The sequence below is a fragment of the Tiliqua scincoides genome, chromosome 9 (genome assembly GCF_035046505.1).
Source record: "Tiliqua scincoides isolate rTilSci1 chromosome 9, rTilSci1.hap2, whole genome shotgun sequence".
NCBI lineage: Eukaryota > Metazoa > Chordata > Lepidosauria > Squamata > Scincidae > Tiliqua > Tiliqua scincoides.
Window position 1 is genome coordinate 31347945 of NC_089829.1, and position 18585 is coordinate 31366529.

The window sequence follows — 18585 nt, forward strand, 5'->3', positions numbered from 1 at the left end:
ACATTCCACTTGGCACTTACGTGCACTCTGGTTGCCTCTCCAAGTGACCTTCACATATGCATCGTACAGCCACCCTCCTTCCTACTTCCAAAACAGAGAACATCAGTACTGCTGCCCTGTTCCCCGATGTACCAAATCCTTCCCTTGCTTTTCAGACTGCTACATCTTCCGTCTCAATGACAGGAATAAGCCACATCCTTGGCGCAGCCCACTGAAGAGCTTGACACTGCAAGTTACTTCCAAGGGCACCGCGACACGCCCTCCTTCCTCCCCCAGACCACCAAAAAAAAAATCCAGCTTCGCCTCCATATCTCACATCATTCGCATCACACAGCAGATCAAAGGACCCAAATCTGCTCCCAAATCCCACTCCTCCTGCAAGACGGCACTTTGTACTGTCACTTCCCTACCGAGCACATCCCCCTTATTTCATACCTCACAGCATGTGCAGCTGCACCCCAAGATCAAACACCCATGCATGATTTCTTCCACAGATCTTGAAATCACAGAGTTAGACTTTAATGGGAACCTCAATATTCCTAATCCTCTAAAGCTGGCACAGTAAAGCCCAGAAATACATTAAACTCTGCCATAATCACAAAAGCAAAACGAAGTCCGTCACTCACTCTCTCTCTGTCTCTCCAGGATGCACAGAAATGGCTCTGACCATGCGAGAAGCCATCAGGGATCTAACACAGTTACACATGTCAGGCAGACCGGTACAGACTGAAGGCCAGTGACTTGTGACAAAGCGCCAGCAATCCTCAGACTTCTGTATTCACAGGGGGGATTCACTCACGCATGCAAGCACAGAGCAAGTGGCGCAGCCAAGGATGCCTCTAGCAGCTAAAGCCAGTTGCAATCCCAAAACGAGTCTGATGGCCCCACTCTTCTTAATGATGTTCTGTTTTTAGTGGAAAAAAAGAAGTGATGCATGCCCAGTATAGTGACCCTTTTTCATTAAGCACACCATCAATGGTCCACTCTATGCAATTGAAGGGGCACCACGTCGAGGTGGCAGAGCAAACGGCACCCGAGGCAGGTATTCCTGTTCCTCTACAATAAGGAACATTACTCCCAGTAAGTACAAAGTGGTCTGGTTCATATACCACCTCCTTCGTCACCTCTTTCTGCTCCAACCATAGACCCAAACAATACAGAGGCATGTACCATGGCACAAAGAGCAAGGAACACGTTGAGAGAGAGTGGAAAGGAAGGCAGAAGCCATTGTACAGCAGAAGATGGAGAACAGCAATATTATCTCCCTGTTACTCAGAGACCCACAAGCAGCCTGACCTGGCTACTTTTTAAGGAGTCAGAGAGTAGCACATAACCCACTCTGACCTATGGTTGTTAGATTCAGGCACCAAAACTCTCCTATTGTTATACAGTGGGCCCTCTGTATCCGCGGGAACCTGTTCCGAGGATCCCCGCAGATACCGAAGTCCGCAGAGAGTGAAATTCATGGGGGACAAGCAACCTGGAAGTGCCTTTTAGAAACCTCCGGGAGGCCTTCTGAGGCACAGGAAGCCACGTTTGATCTCCCTGTGCCTCAGAAGACCTCTCGGGCGTGACAGGAATGCACTTTCGGTACTGTCCAGGAGGTCTCTGAGGCGTGCCAGCTGCAGGCTCAGCATCCGCTTATATTCAAATCCATGGGTGCCAAGCCCACAAATTAGAAGGGGCCGCAGTATAGGGAAGCTCTACAATGACCAAATGGAACATTAACTGCAGGAGTAGGGGAGGAACCAAAATGGCAGTTGACCCCAATCAGGCCAATGTCTGCCTCACTTCTCCTTCTGATGTGGCCAAGTGGACTAGTCTCTGAAGAAGATATTTCTAGAAGGGGATGAGCCAAATGGTGGTCCTAGACGAAGCCACTGGTGCGTGTGGTGGGTGCATCAGAGAAAGCCAGGCAAAATGGCGGCAGATGAGCGAGCTCTGGGAGAGGAGGCGTAGCCAAATGGCAGTTGATCCTACCCAGACCAATGAAAGTAGCACTGCTGTCTCACCTCTCCCAATGAGGTAGCCGTAACACATTGCTATCTGTTTATAATTTCAAATATATTGTTTTACATACATTATAATCTACTCCAGGCCCTCGAGTAAGGGTGGGAGGCGAGCAGAAACACATAAAATGCAATTAATTTACATATTTGTGGCAGATGTTTTTCATGAATTTAAAGCGTCCTTTCAGAGGCGGGGGGAGACACGTTGCACCGCTTTCATGATGGCGCATTCATTAGTCATGCACCTTTGACTCCGCACACTGTGTGGCATTTCATTTCATGACAGAATTCCTGGCATGCTCGGAAGCGTGACAGGACCCCGCTCACTGCCTGAGTCTTCCAGCCAGCATGAGTTGACCCAGAGACTCGTAAATGCTAACATCACATGTCTAAAATCCATGATGTCTTCTCAAAATTCTGACATTGAGTTTGGGGAGTTTATGAGATCTACAATCACGACACATTTGGGGCTCTTTTTTCTGTGCCTTCTATCGTCTAAGCCAGCCCTTTTCAACCATTGTGCCGTGGCACATTGGTGTGCCGCAAGTGGTCCACAGGTGTGCCCCAGGAATTTGGGGGAAGGTCATTTATTAGTCGGGCCAATGGGGATTGTAGGCCCCCACTGGCAGCATGTTGTGCCTTGTCAATTGTCAAAAACCTGATGGTGTGCCTTGACAATTTTAGTGCCTTGTCAGCGTGCCCTGAGATGAAAAAGGTTGAAAATCACTGTTCTAAGCCTTTAAACACGATACTTTTTTATTTTTACTTGCAGTCATGAGGGCCAGAAGCTTATTTCTGTTTTAGAATAAAGCCTACATGATGCCTTGCAGCTTTTACATCCATCACACAATTTATCTTGCTCACAGCTTCTCTATGCCCAGAGCTTCTTTCTCTGGTTTACACAGAATGAACTTACAGTGGGAGCATCACATAGCATCCGAGGAAGTCAGTATAACCTCTGCAAGGGAAAATAGTAAGGTAAAGGAAAGTCACAAACAACCTCCACAAAGGAAGTTTCATTAATAGCAGGCAGCCCAAACCTGAGCTGCCCGACTGCTGGGGAGCCAAACCAGCTGCCCCAGCATCCTGCATGCAACAGGGCAGCCACCAGTGGCTCCTAGGGGGAAGAGGAGGAAAGTCCCCTTCCCCCAGGTAAGGCAATTATAGGTTACTCAAGACTACTCAATTCTGCAGCAATCCTTGGGCTGCCATAGAATCAAGAGGCTCCATGCTGGGCCCACGACCCGACACAGAGACTCTGGATGTGGAGGAGTGGAGCTCCTCTGGTCCAACCTTCCTCCTGCCCCGTTCCCTCCCCCTGGCACACCTCCTCCCCACCTTCTCCCTGCCCTACCCCCACCACGGAACGCTTCTTCCTTGACTCCTTCCACACCTCCGCCTACCACTCTGCCACCTGGTGGTTTGTGAGGCTGCAGGGCAGTGGCAGTCCACTGACTCTAGCCCAGCGCTGGACTAGCGGAAAGGGTTACAGAGGCGCCTTACGGCACGTTTGCAACACTCAGCACCAGCAGTGGACTGGCATTAAGAGCTCAGGATTGGGCTCTTAATTACCAGGTGACACAGTGATTCCTTGGGGACTACATACAGTGGCATCATTCAGTGCGGGATGGCAGTGCGTCACCCCCATGACAGACCTTTTCTCATGCAGCAGACAAGTCAATGCCCGGGGCTGTGGGCATGGTGATGTACCATCGACCCGCCCCACTGGTTTTTTGGCTATAACTTTTGATAGAATATAGATATTTAAATGTGGTTTATTTCATTGCATTCTGCATGAAATTATGCATCGAGTGATATATAGCATGATGGTATTATTCAAAAATACCACGATTTTAAAAATTTTGGCCAGCAGTGGTGTCATCCCTCATCGTGTTACCCAGTGTGGCCCACACCTCCTGCACCCCCACCCAGCAACACCACTGGCTACATGTATGAATCTAGGAGCCTTTCCAAGGCTACTTGCCTGCCTTTCTTTCACCATTTTTACATTTCTACAGCATCAGCACCACATTAGATGCTGTCTTGATGTTCAACTTTAATAGATGCAGTGAGCAGGCATATTATAATAGCTTTCCAAATTAGACCTGTTGCACCAAAGGCCTGTGTACACACTGATCCAATTGAGGAGGCAATACATATGGGAAAGGAGTGGATGGCACTCCCCCACCCACCCACTCCGCCCAACCACTGTGCATATTGGCTAACATGCAATGCAAGCAGGATGCCCACAGACACACAAAAGCAGGCCCAAATCAAAAGGGGAGTCTGTGCAAATTAGAACCACATTGCGGCAACATGTGTTGCCCAATGCTCCTCTACCACACATACCGGATACTCGGCAAAATAGCACAGCCCTCAGACTTTCGGCTCCATTATTTTGACATACAGGCAGGCGGTCCCACAATCAGAGCTTGGGTTTGCATTTGCCAGGCACACAGAGAATTCTCCCAAGCAAGAATAAGGAAGCTACCACTCTATATCTACAGCCTGCCCAGGTTTGGAACACCTCCCTGGACAGAGAAGGATTCCCAAATAATAAGCCGGCTTTGTCCTACCATGTGACTCACACAGGCAAGTATGGCCAAGTGGACTAGTAAATTGTGTGAACTTTTTTGTTTGTTTTTGCAAGGTAGGTTCTTATACTGTGGAACTCCCTGCCACAGGATGTGGTGACAGCATCTGACTTAGACGCCTTTAAAAGGGGATTGGACAAGTTTCTGGAGGAAAAATCCATTACGGGTTACAAGCCATGATGTGTATGTGCAACCTCCTGATTTTAGAAATGGGCAATGTCAGATGCAAGGGAGGGCACCAGGATGCAGGTCTCTTGTTATCTGATGTGCTCCCTGGGGCATTTGGTGGGCCGCTGTGAGATACAGGAAACTGGATTAGATGGGCCTATGGCCTGATCCAGTGGGGCTGTTCTTATGTTCTTATACTCAGCAAAATGGAAGATATATTCAAGTTAGAGGTTGAATTTTGCTAAAATTCATTTCAGCCATCTGTTTAACAAAAGTTTGACCAGTGACACCAGTCCCAAAAGCATGAGCATCCCAGCTGCAAATGATGATTATTAAGAATATTAAGAATGGTTTCCAGAGCAAAACACACACACACACACACACACACACACCCTCAGCAGGCTCACAATCTTAAAAAGACTCAGAAGAGACACCAGCAAACAACCAATGGAAAAGATACTATGCTAGGTAGAAGAGCGCCACTTGCTCTCCCCTTGCTAAAGATAAGAGGAGCACCACTTCAAAAGGTGCCTTTGCCCATTTAGCAGGGATACATTCACACAGGAAAAAGGACATGCACATTTGCACATGCGCACATACACACGTAGCCAAAAATCCTCCAAAATGTCCCAACGTTTGCAGCTTACTTTTCCACCAGTTTTGCAGCAAGCATGCAGGAAACATAACCCGTGCCCTTTCGAGAATTCCTATAAAGGCCAACAGCTGACATGCGGGAAGTGTGCTGAGTTGAACATTCTGTTTTGTTTTAAAAGATCATCACTGAATGATATTTTTCTTCTTGCGAGGAAAAAGCATCGGCCCTTACAAAGTTTCAATCCTCCAGCGGCTTCTCCTTTTTCTCCCCCCTCGGTTTCGAAACCAGTTCAAAGAGAACCATAAAAAGTCATCCTAACATCTTCTGGAATAGAAGGAGCCAAGGCTATAAAAATACCACTTCTTGAGTCCCTCCTGGGTCTTATTACAGAATCACACAAAAGCTTGTAAAGAAGCCTTCCTTTAAAGAAGTCTGGTGTAAAGGACATTTCCATATGTCCGCAAGAGCATACGAGAGGATTTTCTCATTCTCAGCACTTATTCCCTGGCAAACTCAGTCTTAGGTTGAGGTCTTAAGCCACGGAAGGACATTAGCGCATGTATTGCAGCTCATCATCTTGAATTCATCATCAGGCACAATGTAGAACATCAAAGATTTCCCCCCCAAAATTAGTTTTCACGAAGCTTAGTATTATATAAAGTCTCTCAAGGGCTGGAAAACCCTACACCAGTGGTTCTCAAACTTTTAGCACCGGGACCCACTTTTGAGAATGAGAATCTGTCAGGATCTCATAACCTGTCATAATCTGTCTCATAGGATCCCATAATCTGTCAGGATCTCATGACATCATAAGTGACTGGAAGTGACATCATCAAGCAGGAACATTTTTGAAAATCCTAGGCTGCAATCCTACCCACACTTACCAGGAGTAAGTTTCATTTACTATCATTGTTCAAAGAATATACATAGTAGCCTGTTAAAAGTACAGGTCTGTAACATTTCCCCCAATGCAGTCACATACCATGGTAGCATCAAGTCTAATATATTAAAAATAAAATACTGAAATGAATGGGGACCCACCTGAAATTGGCTCGCGACCCACCCAGTGGGACCTGACCCACAGTTTGAGAAACACTGCCCTATGCAACACAAGCCTTCCAAACTAGCTAGAGATCTATGCCTCCCTGGGGTGCTATTCTCAAAATAGTTTTTGTTCCACACAAGAAGTGGATAAAGAGGGAGGGGTGGGGGTCAGGACAATCCAATCCATAATAAGAATGATGTAAAACCTGATAGGTTTGTGATAGAATTGTTCTGCTTCCCTGATTTACTTAGGGCGCAATCCTTCCAGCACTGAGGTAAGGGCAATGCAGCTCCGAGGTAAGGGAACAAACATTCCCTTACCTTGAGGAGGCCTCCATGACTGCCACCCAACTGCAGGATGCAGCACATGCCCCATTGACACAGATGTGTCAGTGCTGGAAAGCTGGTTAGGATTTGGGTCTTAATTTTGTTTTCTTGAAACCAGGTGACAAACCAGGCGACAATCCAGGCTAACAAGGAATTTGAGATCAAATGGCCAGTTCTCTGGGATCACAGGTTTTTTTTTGCTAAGAAAACATGCTCCCTTGAGCTCTGCAGTTGCCAGTCCTGAGCTCACTTCCAAGGGATGGGTACAAGTGCGCTTATTTTTATGCTTCCCCCTTCTCCAGTAAATTTACAATGATTCACATGGTGTCCCCTCCCCACCTTTCGTCATCACAAAAACCCCGTGACATAAGTCAGGTTGTAAGCTTCGTGATGAATGGGGGTTTGAATTTATCATAGTCCAATTTTGACCTTATTCTGTCCATAAGTTGAGTTCATCAAGTTCAGTTACTAGGAAAGATATTAGATGCCAGTATATACCCCAAGATCTGTCTGCTCCTGGTTTCCAAAGGATTCAAAAGTACCAACACATACATGAGACTTTCCTAGTATCCATGAGGGTGACACATTTTTTAAAAGTGGAAAAAGAGAAATCTTTCAGGAGACGTAATTAACCAACAGAGCAAGCAACTATCAGATCAAGTTAGGACTCAAAGCGGAAAGCACTGCTCTTTGAGTTGCTATGCCAAGTGGTATGCTGTCTGAGGCCAGATAGTAGAGGAAGAAGAAGGACTGTCCTCCTGGAAGCCACCATAATTCCTCCAGCCCTTCAGCAGCCCTTTGGTTCCCCCAGCTTAGCAACAAATACTTCCAGGTCGCACACAATCTTCCAGAACATGCATCTTTGCTTGGGCCAGGACTGGATTCTGGTCTGGTTTCATGTCAGCCTTCCTTTTCCTTCTCCATTTCACTGCCTGCCTTCTCATTTACACCCACAGAAGCACTGATAGCCAAAGTGGGCAAGCAAGAGGAAGCAACGGCTTCATAGTCCTATGTATCTGAACCAGCCAACTCTCCGTCCAACTGTAATCCCAATCTCTCCAGGTCTCGTATTTCAGCTTCCTACATCTTTGGTTGCCTCAGTGGCTTTGCTAGGGAGGTGCAAAGGGTGCAGCCCATACTCCCCACCCACTGCATGGGAGGAGGTCCATCATGGGGGTGACTTGCTGGCCTTCCCCACCTGGTAACACAAACCCTTGTGACACCACTGGGTTGCCTCAGCCCTGCGCTGAATGAAATGGATGAATGATTCCCCAACTGCAATTCATCATAATATTACCATTATTCACATCTTATTTTTAACACATTTGTAGGTCTTTTTCTTCATACCGCCCCCGAAGGAAGCAAACGGACCAATTGACTTCCTTGCCAATATCCAAATTAACAGTGTGTCACATCAAGTCTGAAATACCCAGAAAATGTGCACAGATAAACACAGTTCATCTAGTTTCAACCAGCTCTGCCAGATGGCTCCACACGCACAAGTCTGTAAATTTTGCAACACAAAACATTTAAATTTATGCTTTCTCTCCCCCCTCCCCGTATGTCAATTTAACCTCCAGCACAACGCTTTGAAACCGTGCAAAGATGTCTAACGCTTTCCATATGGCAATGGCGCTGTGGCTTCTTTAATTGTACCAACTGGTGTCATTCTAGGATAATTACCTTGGAATCCAGCTTTCTGCTAGATTATTGGCCAATTCTCTAATCTCATCACCATGGCACTCCTAATACTTCCAGAGACTCTTTGATGGTGAGCATCCGCAGTGCAGTTGTTTCCAAACCAGAGATGTCAACATGGTCGGTACATTTTCTCTAATTAAATTATCTGTTACGGCAGCCAAATTTCATTAGTCTTTCGTCTTCTTGCCCTTTGATCATGCAAAGTTGGGGAACTTTTAACCACACTCAAGTGTAATAAGAGGAAAAATGATTCACTCTGAATAGCCAAAAAAAAAAAACCACCCCAAAACCTGATACACTGGTCCTGTTCAGCCAGTATTTCTCCATGTCTACCTCATGTTATTTAGAACATACCAACACAGGGTAGAGCAATACATTATTTTAAGCACATAACACTATGGGAGGCAGACATCTGTTACCCTACACTGTAACACATACTGTGGCTTCATTTATTTTCTGTATTTAAAATTCCTGCCTTGCTTCATCCCAGTTGTTTCTCATTTTTCTATCTTCAGGGATTTTTTTCTCATCCACTCACCTGCTAAGCGACCCCTGCATACTGCAGAGGATTCCAGAATATGTTTCCAGGAGTTCCTAAGGCTAAAACCCATAACTGCATGCACAACTGCACCATGCATAGAATGCCACAAGGGCACTGAAAGGTTCCCCAAGTACTTGAGTGGCTCTGTCTAGCAAGGATGGCTATTGGCTCCCCTCAACAGGAAGGAGTCTACGCACTTCCTGTTCAGACCAAGCAAGGATTGTCCTTCTACTGCTTTTTCCAATATTCAGTTTATTCCCTGGCTCGACCTCCCAATACAAATCCCTCAGCTGCAACTTCTGATTCTCACTATTGAGGCTGGCTCTGCCCAGATGGTTTAGGAAACACACCCATGTCACGTGGACCTGTGGAACCTCACTGCGGCCCAGTGCACTGTGGCCCTTTTTAGAGCACACACAATGCCGCTGCATGTCGCAGGGGGAAAATCATCAGTGACACACAAAACTATCAGTAAGGAAACTTTGACCACCATTATTCATGGCATTGACAAGCCCATGAGGTACCCACAAGTCTCCTGGAATGCAGCTTGAAAACTACTATTGTGCTATCCCGAAGCCTCAAGATGGGAAACCCCATTTTTAAAAAAAGACAAAGGTTGAACCCAATGTTACAAGAGAAAACCTCTAAGTATATGAAGAGCCGTAGGTCAGTGACAGAGCACAGATTTTGCATGCAGAAGGTCCCAGGTTGCAGAACATTCGTGGCAGAACATTCGTTCATTTAGTCCACAGTTGTTGATACAAACTTGTAGAGGCTCTCCAGGTTTCAGAGAACCCACCCCACCTCACCCCACACACATACCTGAACCTGGGACCTTCTGCATGCCCAGGAAATGCACTACCACTGAGTTACAGTCCCATATCCTTTAGCTGACTCTCAGTTCACAGGGGTCAACCAGCCTTAAGAAACAACTAGCTGATCTTCACTGACCCTGAGAATCAGTGCATCTACTGAAAATGAACTCTTGCTGGACCAGACTAAGGTCCACCTTGTCCAGTATTCTTTGCAAGAGTTCCAGCAACCAGTGGGCAGTTTGACAGAAATGGACCAAGGTCTAGTCATGAACCACAGTATGCCTTCCCATTCACTCCTTCTCTAGGGTCCACACTCAGAGGTATGTAAGACATTGGCAAGCCCTGTGAGCCTCACTGTTGACCTCTGTGAACTGAGAGAATGGAGAACCCTATCTGCAGTCCTGAAGAGCAACTGAAAGTCAGCGTGGAGAACACTGAGAGCCCAATCCTATGCATGTCTACTCAGAAGTAAGTTCCATTATAGTCAAAAGGGCTTACTCCCAGGTAAGTGTAGATAGGACTGCAGCCTGAGTTAGATGCAGTAAGATCCCCTCATTAGGACTCAACTTTTCTTAGAAGCTGAACCTGGTCTGGAATCTTCCGCAGGCAAGGGAGGTGCAGTACTGCTGAGGTACGATTGCTCCTGATGAACATGTGATCAGGAACTTCCATAGCTCAGAGTAGAACCACTCCCTTGCTTACAGAAGATTCCAGAGAAGGTTCAATTCTTTGTACCTCCAAGTAGGGCTGGGTCACCCCTGGAGAGGTACTTTCCAGCACCTGTGGGCCTCAGTCAGCATCCCAGTTGCAACTAGAAAAGATCTCTAGACATATCCAGGAACTCAGGTCCAGCCCTCCAAGTGTGGGTTCAGAACCCATGGTGTGTTAAATCCACAGGTCCTGAATCCATGGGTAGGGAGGAGGGAACTGTATTTCCAGTGTAATTGACACATCTACGTGGGACACATCTTTTACCTTGAAGGTAGAAGAGTAACCATTTTGAACTTTTCACTGCTTGGTTTTGTTGGCCCTGAGTTGCTTCTTTTATTCATGGCAAACCTCCCTCCCCCAGCCCAGGCTCTGTTAGGCCCCCACCATGTGAGTCAGAACTGGTCAAATTTGTTATGGCTTTTTGAAGATAAAAAGCAAATGGAATTAAGCAAATGTGATGTTTAAGAGATCCCTCTGGCACTGAGTCGATGCTCACAAACAACACAGGTTTGCAAAAGGAACGACAATAATATGTTTGTAAAAATAAACAACTGAATAAAGAACGGATAATCCGCACACAATGACAGGAACTTCGTCCTCAATTTGTTTTAGAAGTGAACTCCTCCATCAAATAGCAACACAGTATGCTCTGGAAGTCTTTGAGATGTTCAGCCCCAGAAAGTTATTGTCACATAGAAAAGCAGAAGTAGGGAGAAGTTCAGCTCAAGTTTTCAAAGGTACCACATAAACAAAATATGTTTTCTTGTTTCAGATTGATGGGAAACAGACAGTAAACAAATTTGCTAAAACATTCAAATAGAATACAGTCTATGCAAAAACATAAGAACAGCCCCGCTAGATCAGGCCATAGGCCCATCTAGTCCAGATTCCTGTATCTCACAGTAGCCCACCAAATGCCCCAGGGAGCACACAAGATAGCAAGAGATCCACAAACTGGTAGCATCCCTTGCATCTGGCATTCTGAGGTAACCCACCTCATGTATACCTGCCCTCCTATCAGACAGGAGTCAGCAGTTCACAGAGTGGGGGACGCTGTGCTCTAAAACCCAGGACTCCTTACGCTCCAACAATGCAATGTTCAGGCTTGTTTCAGACATCTTAAAATTAAGTGTACTTACACCCCCACCTTTCTTCCTTCATGAAGCTCAAGGTGGCACACATGAGGTTCCAAGGTGGTCTTCCTATCTAGGCTCTGAGCACACCTAGGCCCACTTAGCTTCAGCAAAGTGGCTGCATCATAGGCCTTCAGACCAGTCAGCAGTCCATATGTACCAATGAAGTCAGCCTATTGGTCCATTTCGCCCTGTCTGTTCTGACCAGCAGTGGTTACTCAAGGTCTCAGTCAGCAGTCAATCCTGTGATCCCCTTAAATCAGACAGGGGTACCATGGAATGTCCACAGGTCCCTCCTGTGGCTGTCCTGGGCACCGCCATGTTGGATTGCATGAGATCTTGTCAGACTTGGTCATCGCCATCCTGGATCAAGCAAGATCTCATGAGTTTTGGACACCACCATCTTGGATCATGTGAGATTTCAAAATCCAAGGCAGCAGCTCCAAGGCCAAGGAGGCATCGTGACCCAGTACATTTGGGAGCCACTGCCTCAGATGGAGAAACCAGGATCCGAATCTAGAGTCTTTCCTGCATGAAAAGCATGACTTTACCACTGAGCTCTGACCCCTTTCATGGTCTCCATTCTTCAGCGTCCTGATTTTGGGATAAGGGCCAACCTTTTTCAGTAGAGCACAGTCTGCATTTGGAAGGTCCAAGGTTCAATGCTTGCATCTCTAATTAAAAGGATCTCTGTATCAAGACTGGGAAAAGACCTGCCCTGGCCCTTGAAAAGCCATTTGCTAGACAGACTAATGGCCCAACCAATTTAAGTCTTTTCCACATGTTCTTAACTGATTAGGTAAGAGTTACGAAACCATGAGTTTTCAGTGTCTTAGAGCTGGGACAAAGTTAGAGGAGGATCAAAGCTTGTTACAACCAGGAAATCTATAAAAAAAAAATCTAAGAAAAAATTCCAATGTTGTCATCAGTAGCACCAGACTTCAAAGCACCAAGCACCACTTCTCAGGGCAGGTGATGAAAAGATCCTCCACACTTGGCTTGGGGATTCCATTCCAAATGAACTCCACAAACCTTACTATTTCCTCATTGCATAAAGCCAACTACATTAAATTCCAACACAATGTGGTGTCTACACCTCCTGATGGTAAGATGGCCATTGCCAACTACAGCAGCAGTCTTGTTCTGAAGCCAGCAATCTGCAGAACTTGAACTGATGACCAATTCCTGCTTTCGCTACTCTTTAATAAATCAGCCTTCTCTTCTATCAGGAACAGCACAACACAGATGCCTCATAACAACCCATTCGTTCCACTCCAACAAAAGCATCTTCAGTGTTGAACCGGGGAGGGGGGAGATTTCTTGGAAGCTCAACAGCTTATTAAAAGGGCATTGCTAGCTAGGCACCTTCAGCATTTCCCACCTTTGTACTTTCTTGCCCAAGCAGATCTTTCTGGATCCATTTGGATCCAGAAAGGCTAGAGTTCTGGATCTATTTGGACTCGAGTTTTTTTCTAGACTGGACTGGACCATTTGGACTAGAGCAGGGGTGCCCAAACCCCGGCCCTGGGGCCTCTTGCGGCCCTCAGGGCCTCTCTATGTGGCCCTCAGGGAGCCTCTAGTCTCCAATGAGCCTCTGGCCCTCCAGAGATTTGTTGGAGCCCACACTGGCCCGATGCAACTGCTCTCAGCATGAGGCCAACTGTTTGGCCTCTTGAGTGAGCTGTGGGATGAGGGCTCCTTCCACTGCTTGTTGTTTCACGTCTGTAATGCAGTAGCAGCAGCAAAGGAAAGGCCGGTCTTGTATAGGTATTGAGCTATTGCAAGACCTTCATTCATTCATATAAGTTCATCTTTAATATATTCATTTATATAAATTTATTCAAATTTGAAATGTAAATTAATTCAGCCCCCGACATGGTGTCAGAGAGATGATGTGGCCCTCCTGCCAAAAACTCTGGACACCCCTGGACTAGAGTTTTTTGTTGTTTTTTTGGTACCTCCTCTCAGTCCAAATTCTCTTTCTGCAAACCAAACCAGGCACAAGCAAAACTCCCTTTTCAGCTAGTATGAATGGAAACCACAATATACAGTCAAGATCTTTGGAACTCTAGTTTTCAAAACTGGGTGGGCTCAGCTGAAACTAACATTCAGAGGTATATATACAGACCTCTCGTGAACGACTCAGGTCAATGTACGAAAGAAAAGTAACCAGTTGCAACAACCACCCTCAATTACACATCCCACGGGGGGGAGGGACAGACAGGACTGTGTGCAAATGGAAATTAAGGATTGCTTAGAAAAGAATACCCCTTAGAAAAGAATACCCCTTACAATCTCAGTGCACTGGAAGAACACACTTAAGCAAATTACAGTCTTACAGCACAGCAAAACTGTATGGACAGTGTTCCTAATTGCTGAGCTGTTTGCTGGGAAGTTTATATTCAGAACTAGGCAAATCCCCCAGAAGATCCCAGCTTATCTTGAGGATCCACATATGCAGCTGGGTGAGGTCTTCTCCCTCCGTTTGAACTATGACTGCTCTGTTCTGGGCCTTGTTTGAAATTCCTGTCCTGAAACATGGTGAATGGAACCTTATCACAAGTTCTCCAAGGCTTAATTCAAACAGCTACAGATGCAGAAATACCTGCAAACAATCCACAAATAAATACTTGGGCTAGAACTCTCTCTCCTACATTGTTAGAGAGGCATTGGAGTCATCATTTGCCAAAACACACACACCAGTGACAACTTTAGAAGTCAGTGCAAAAATATACAATAGGGAGCCTGGCTTTCCCATCTTACTAAAATGTTGAAAAGCAACTTGCTCACTTTAACCTAATAAAATCACTTAGACCAGAGGCTGAACACCCCTTGCCCAGGGGAAAGCTGCAAGCATTTTAAGCCTCCACTTTAATCCAAGCCTGTATACAGTTACTTGGCTGTTCACCTGAGGTGAGCAAAAACTGCCTCCTGGTGACCAACCAAGAAAGGTTCACCAAATATGATCTTTTTTTTTTCCTTTGGTGGGGGTTTTTCAGTCATGCATTATTAACACAGCTTTTTTAAATAAAAAAAATTGTGAATCAGTGACTCTTCCAGTGAAAGTTATGACACCGCTTTGACCCATTACACACACACCCCATCATTCAATAGGAACTCTCTTGCCTCAATCAGAAACAGAATTCACTCTGATCAGCAGGGTGCAAACAAAGTGCTATCTTCTCTAATGACAGCAGTATGCAAATGCCAAAGTACAAACCAGGCCATCAAAGTAGAAAGAAATCATGGAGATAACACACTTGTGCCTGTGAAATAAATCATTATAATCTACCATACTATTCAGTCATGGTTTCTTCATAGATTTGGACCTTCAACGTGCTTTCCTGCAAAGCTTATTTTAGTGATGTCAAAATGCTGTCTTTTCATTCATCCAAGAGAATAATTGTGGGAAGGGTCTAAGTTTTGACACAGCTTAATTAACAAAAGCACCACTAGATCTGGCTACTCTTCAAGACTGTGTTCTACAGGTTCACTTTCAAGTACAATAAAAATTTTCTAAAGCACCCATTGCTTACTATGGAAGGTTCTCTTCCATGAATGTTTTAGAGCAGGGGTGTCCAAACATGTTGGCAAGAGGGCCACATCATCTCCCTGACACTGTGTTGGGGGCCAGGAAAAAAAAGAATTAATTTACATTTGAATAAATTTACATAAATGAATACATTAGAGATGGAACTTACATGAATGAATGAAGGTCTTGCAGTAGCCCAAGGCTTATAAAAAGCAAGTCCAGCCTTTCCTTCGCTGCTGCTGCTGTGTCACAGATGTGAAACAGCAAGTAGTGGAGGGAGCCCTCCTCCCACAGCTCATGTAAGAGGTTGAACAGTCGTCCTCACACTGAGAGCAGTTTCGACGGGCCAGTGTGGGCTCCAGCAAGTCTCTGGAGGGCCAGAGGCTCACTGGAGACTGGGATGTCTCCGCGGGCCAGACTGGGGGTCCCCGAGGGCCACAAATGGCCCCCAGGCCAGGGTTTGGGCACCCCTGTTTTAGAGTATTAGCACAAGAGAAGAAATGTAAAATCCAGATGTCCAGGGAAAGCTAAAAATATGTCTCTGAAAATAAATTTGCCCCCCACAAGCACCTGCCTGAGCAAGAAGGTAGACGTACAACCCGATCCGGTCCACAATTACTCATGAGTAAATGCCACTGTGTCCAGCAAGGCTTGTTCCCTCCTGGGTTTTTTGCCCAGCCTTGCAGAATAAGCTACACAGTTTTACTACATTTCAAAGCCTTGTTGAGAAAGAACGACATGAACAGGGACTACAGAACCAACAAATGTGACCAGTCTTCCCAACACTTTCTGAGCCCTTCCGGCACCACAGTTTTGAGCCTTTGACAAGTGAGTATTTAAAAGTTTCCTGGTGCCATTCCAACATTGGTGGTAGATCAACATTTCTGCAACCAGGATGCTCAGGCCGTTGCTCATTATAGTGACTTTTCCCGATGGTCCTACGAGAACAAGCTGGACCAAAATTTGCTGGAAGAAGGCGCCCTAGTCATTTTCAGCATTAAAACAACAGCGTGGAGGTCAACAGAAGAACATCCCCACCACACTTCCTTCTGCCTCCACTTGCTTCCAGTTCCCTCTCCAGAATCAAGGGGGAGAGAAAGTCATCACAACCAAAAGTGAGTACGACTTTCCACAAATGTAAATAGAGGACTTCAGAAGACAGAGTTGAATGCACTTAAAGTCACCCAGGCACATTGAACTCACAAATGGGATGCTCAGTAATGCCTCGGTTGGGACAGAATGCCAGACCTCTGTGCTAAGAACTCTATGGGGTCATAAATCCAAGGATAACTAAAGCTACAGTTATGAAACCAATGGCCAAACAACCAGGAGGAATGGGGTCTCCACAAGCTCACACGCACACAAGCAAACCACCCAGGACTTGTTTTTGTTTGGGGAGATGTCCCATCCACCCATCCCATTCACTCAAAAAAATCAGGCTCTTTGCTGTCCTCCTGGAACACGCTCCTTCTGCCCTTTGCAACTCACAACTTCTTCAAAGGGAGTCTAATCCAGCCGGCAACACCCCAGGACACAACTTGCCAAAGACATAATGCTCCCAGCAAAGCGGGGAGGGGGGGTAGTTTCATTCCAAGATGAGTGAGTTCCAACTCAAAGAAAGTCAAGGTTCAAGTTTTTTTTTTTGACTGGATGGAAGGGATGATGAAGGTAAGAGAGCCATAGAGGAGAAACCTCAGACTTACCCTGGAGCTGGAGAGCCTGCAAACACCCCGGTGATGGCATCCTGGCTGGAGCCCCAAGGTACTGCCCCCGCTGCTGCTTCCACTGCTGGAGAATTTCTGCTTCACCATCCAGTCCTCCAACCCTTTCCGAGCCAAGGAGGCATTCACAGCAAAACTATCGCCTGGGCAGAGGACAGAATTGCCACATTGGTGGAGTGGAGCCAGGCAACCATATCCCCTCCCTGCAAAACTACCTGCCCCAAATGGAGAAACTCAGAAGAGCCAGGATTCTCAGGAGGGAGGGAGGCAGGCAGGCAGGCAGCACCTGGATCCTAGTGGATCCCAGAAGGGCCAGGATTCCCAGGGGGGAGGCAGCACTTGGATTCCAGTGGATCCCAGAAGAGTCAGGATTCCAGGAAGGGAGGGAGGGAGAATCTGGATCCCAGTGGATCCCAGAAGGACCAGGATTCCTGGAAGGGAGGCAGACAGCATCTGGATCCCAGTGGATCCCAAAAGGGCCAGGATTCCCAGGAGGGAACCAGGCAGCATCTGGAACTGCAGACCAGCATCTGGATCCCAGTGGAGCCCAGCAAACTTTTGGGGGGGGGGAGAGATGAGGCAGAAAGTTGGGGACTAGAGAAAGCAGAGGGGATGGACAGGAGTCCCACTCCAAGCAAGGCAGGCTTACCTTCTGGACTTTCTCTGGGTTTACAAACAGCGGCTGGGGAGAGATCCAGGCGAAAGAATGCAGGGAGGGGGGTAGGTGGTGGTGGTGGTGGGGAGAGAAAAGAAGACACCGGTTAGATGCCACCCTGATTCCAACGCACACATCACCCCAGTGCAGGATGCAGCCCCAGCTCCCCCCCCCCCAAAAAAAAAAAACAAGCCCTGCAAAGCAACTTACCATGTTTGGAGTGAAGTTTCCCCATTGCTCTGCCTGGAGGTGCACATGAGATGCATTTGGGGTGGAGTGTGGGGGGGGGGTCTCAGTAGCAGCAGCAGGTCGTGGGCTTCATGGCTCTGCCCGAGCTCCGCCTGCGCCTCTGCCTCTCTGCCCCTCTCCCTTCAGAGCTCCAGCCCCAGCGGCTCTGGGGGGCGATCCATGTGCCGCGATGCGTGCAAGGCGAAGGGATGCCCGCCCAGCTCCCAACTCCTGCCAGCGCCACTCCGCCCGGGCTGGCTGGGGGTTTTGTGCGCGCCCCCTCCCTCCCTCCCTCCCTCTGCCGCGCTCTGAGCCCGTCTCCTTCTCCGCTTCTTTCCCAAAGACAGAGGCGGGTACAAAAGACCTGACTTCACCCACCAGGGAACATGATTGACACCTCATGGAGATGAGACCACTTGCAGGCAGGCTCTGGATGCCGATTGGACCCGGGCGGCACATGAAAGGCCACCGAGATCCTTTTGGAGTCTCCCCCCCAAAAAATGAAAGGAGCCCGCAGCAGAGGCGGCAGCTTTGGTGTGCCTCTCTGGCAGCCAGGCGCAGGCAGCAGAGCCCAGAGCCACGGAGGGAGGCCCCACCACTGAGATCTGTGGCTTCGTGCTCTCAAGGTGTGCGATTCTGGCTCTCTCTCCCCCCCCCCTCCTCACTTTTCTCCCCCATGAATCCGCTCCTGCAACTTTGGAAAGCAGGCTTGGGATGTCTGGGGATTCCCACCCCCTCCATGCCCTGGAAGCAGCTTGCAACAAAGTGGCAAAGCAAAGGCACAGTGACATAGCTGGAAGGGGTGCAAGAA

General features: G+C 47.2%; 1 protein-coding gene across 1 annotated transcript in view; it reads right to left on the minus strand.

Moving 5' to 3' along the window:
* The window catches only part of NKD1 (NKD inhibitor of WNT signaling pathway 1), a 135361-nt gene extending 117433 nt beyond the window's left edge, over positions 1–17928 (minus strand). Inside the window, exons 1-3 of the mRNA XM_066637728.1 lie at positions 17757–17928; positions 17541–17573; positions 16874–17034 (exon numbers count right to left, since the gene is read on the minus strand). Of these exons, the coding sequence (XP_066493825.1) occupies positions 16874–17034; positions 17541–17573; positions 17757–17781 (219 nt within the window). The 5' untranslated portion in view covers positions 17782–17928. The remainder of the gene's footprint in view (positions 1–16873; positions 17035–17540; positions 17574–17756) is intronic.
* Positions 17929–18585: the final 657 nt, after the last annotated feature.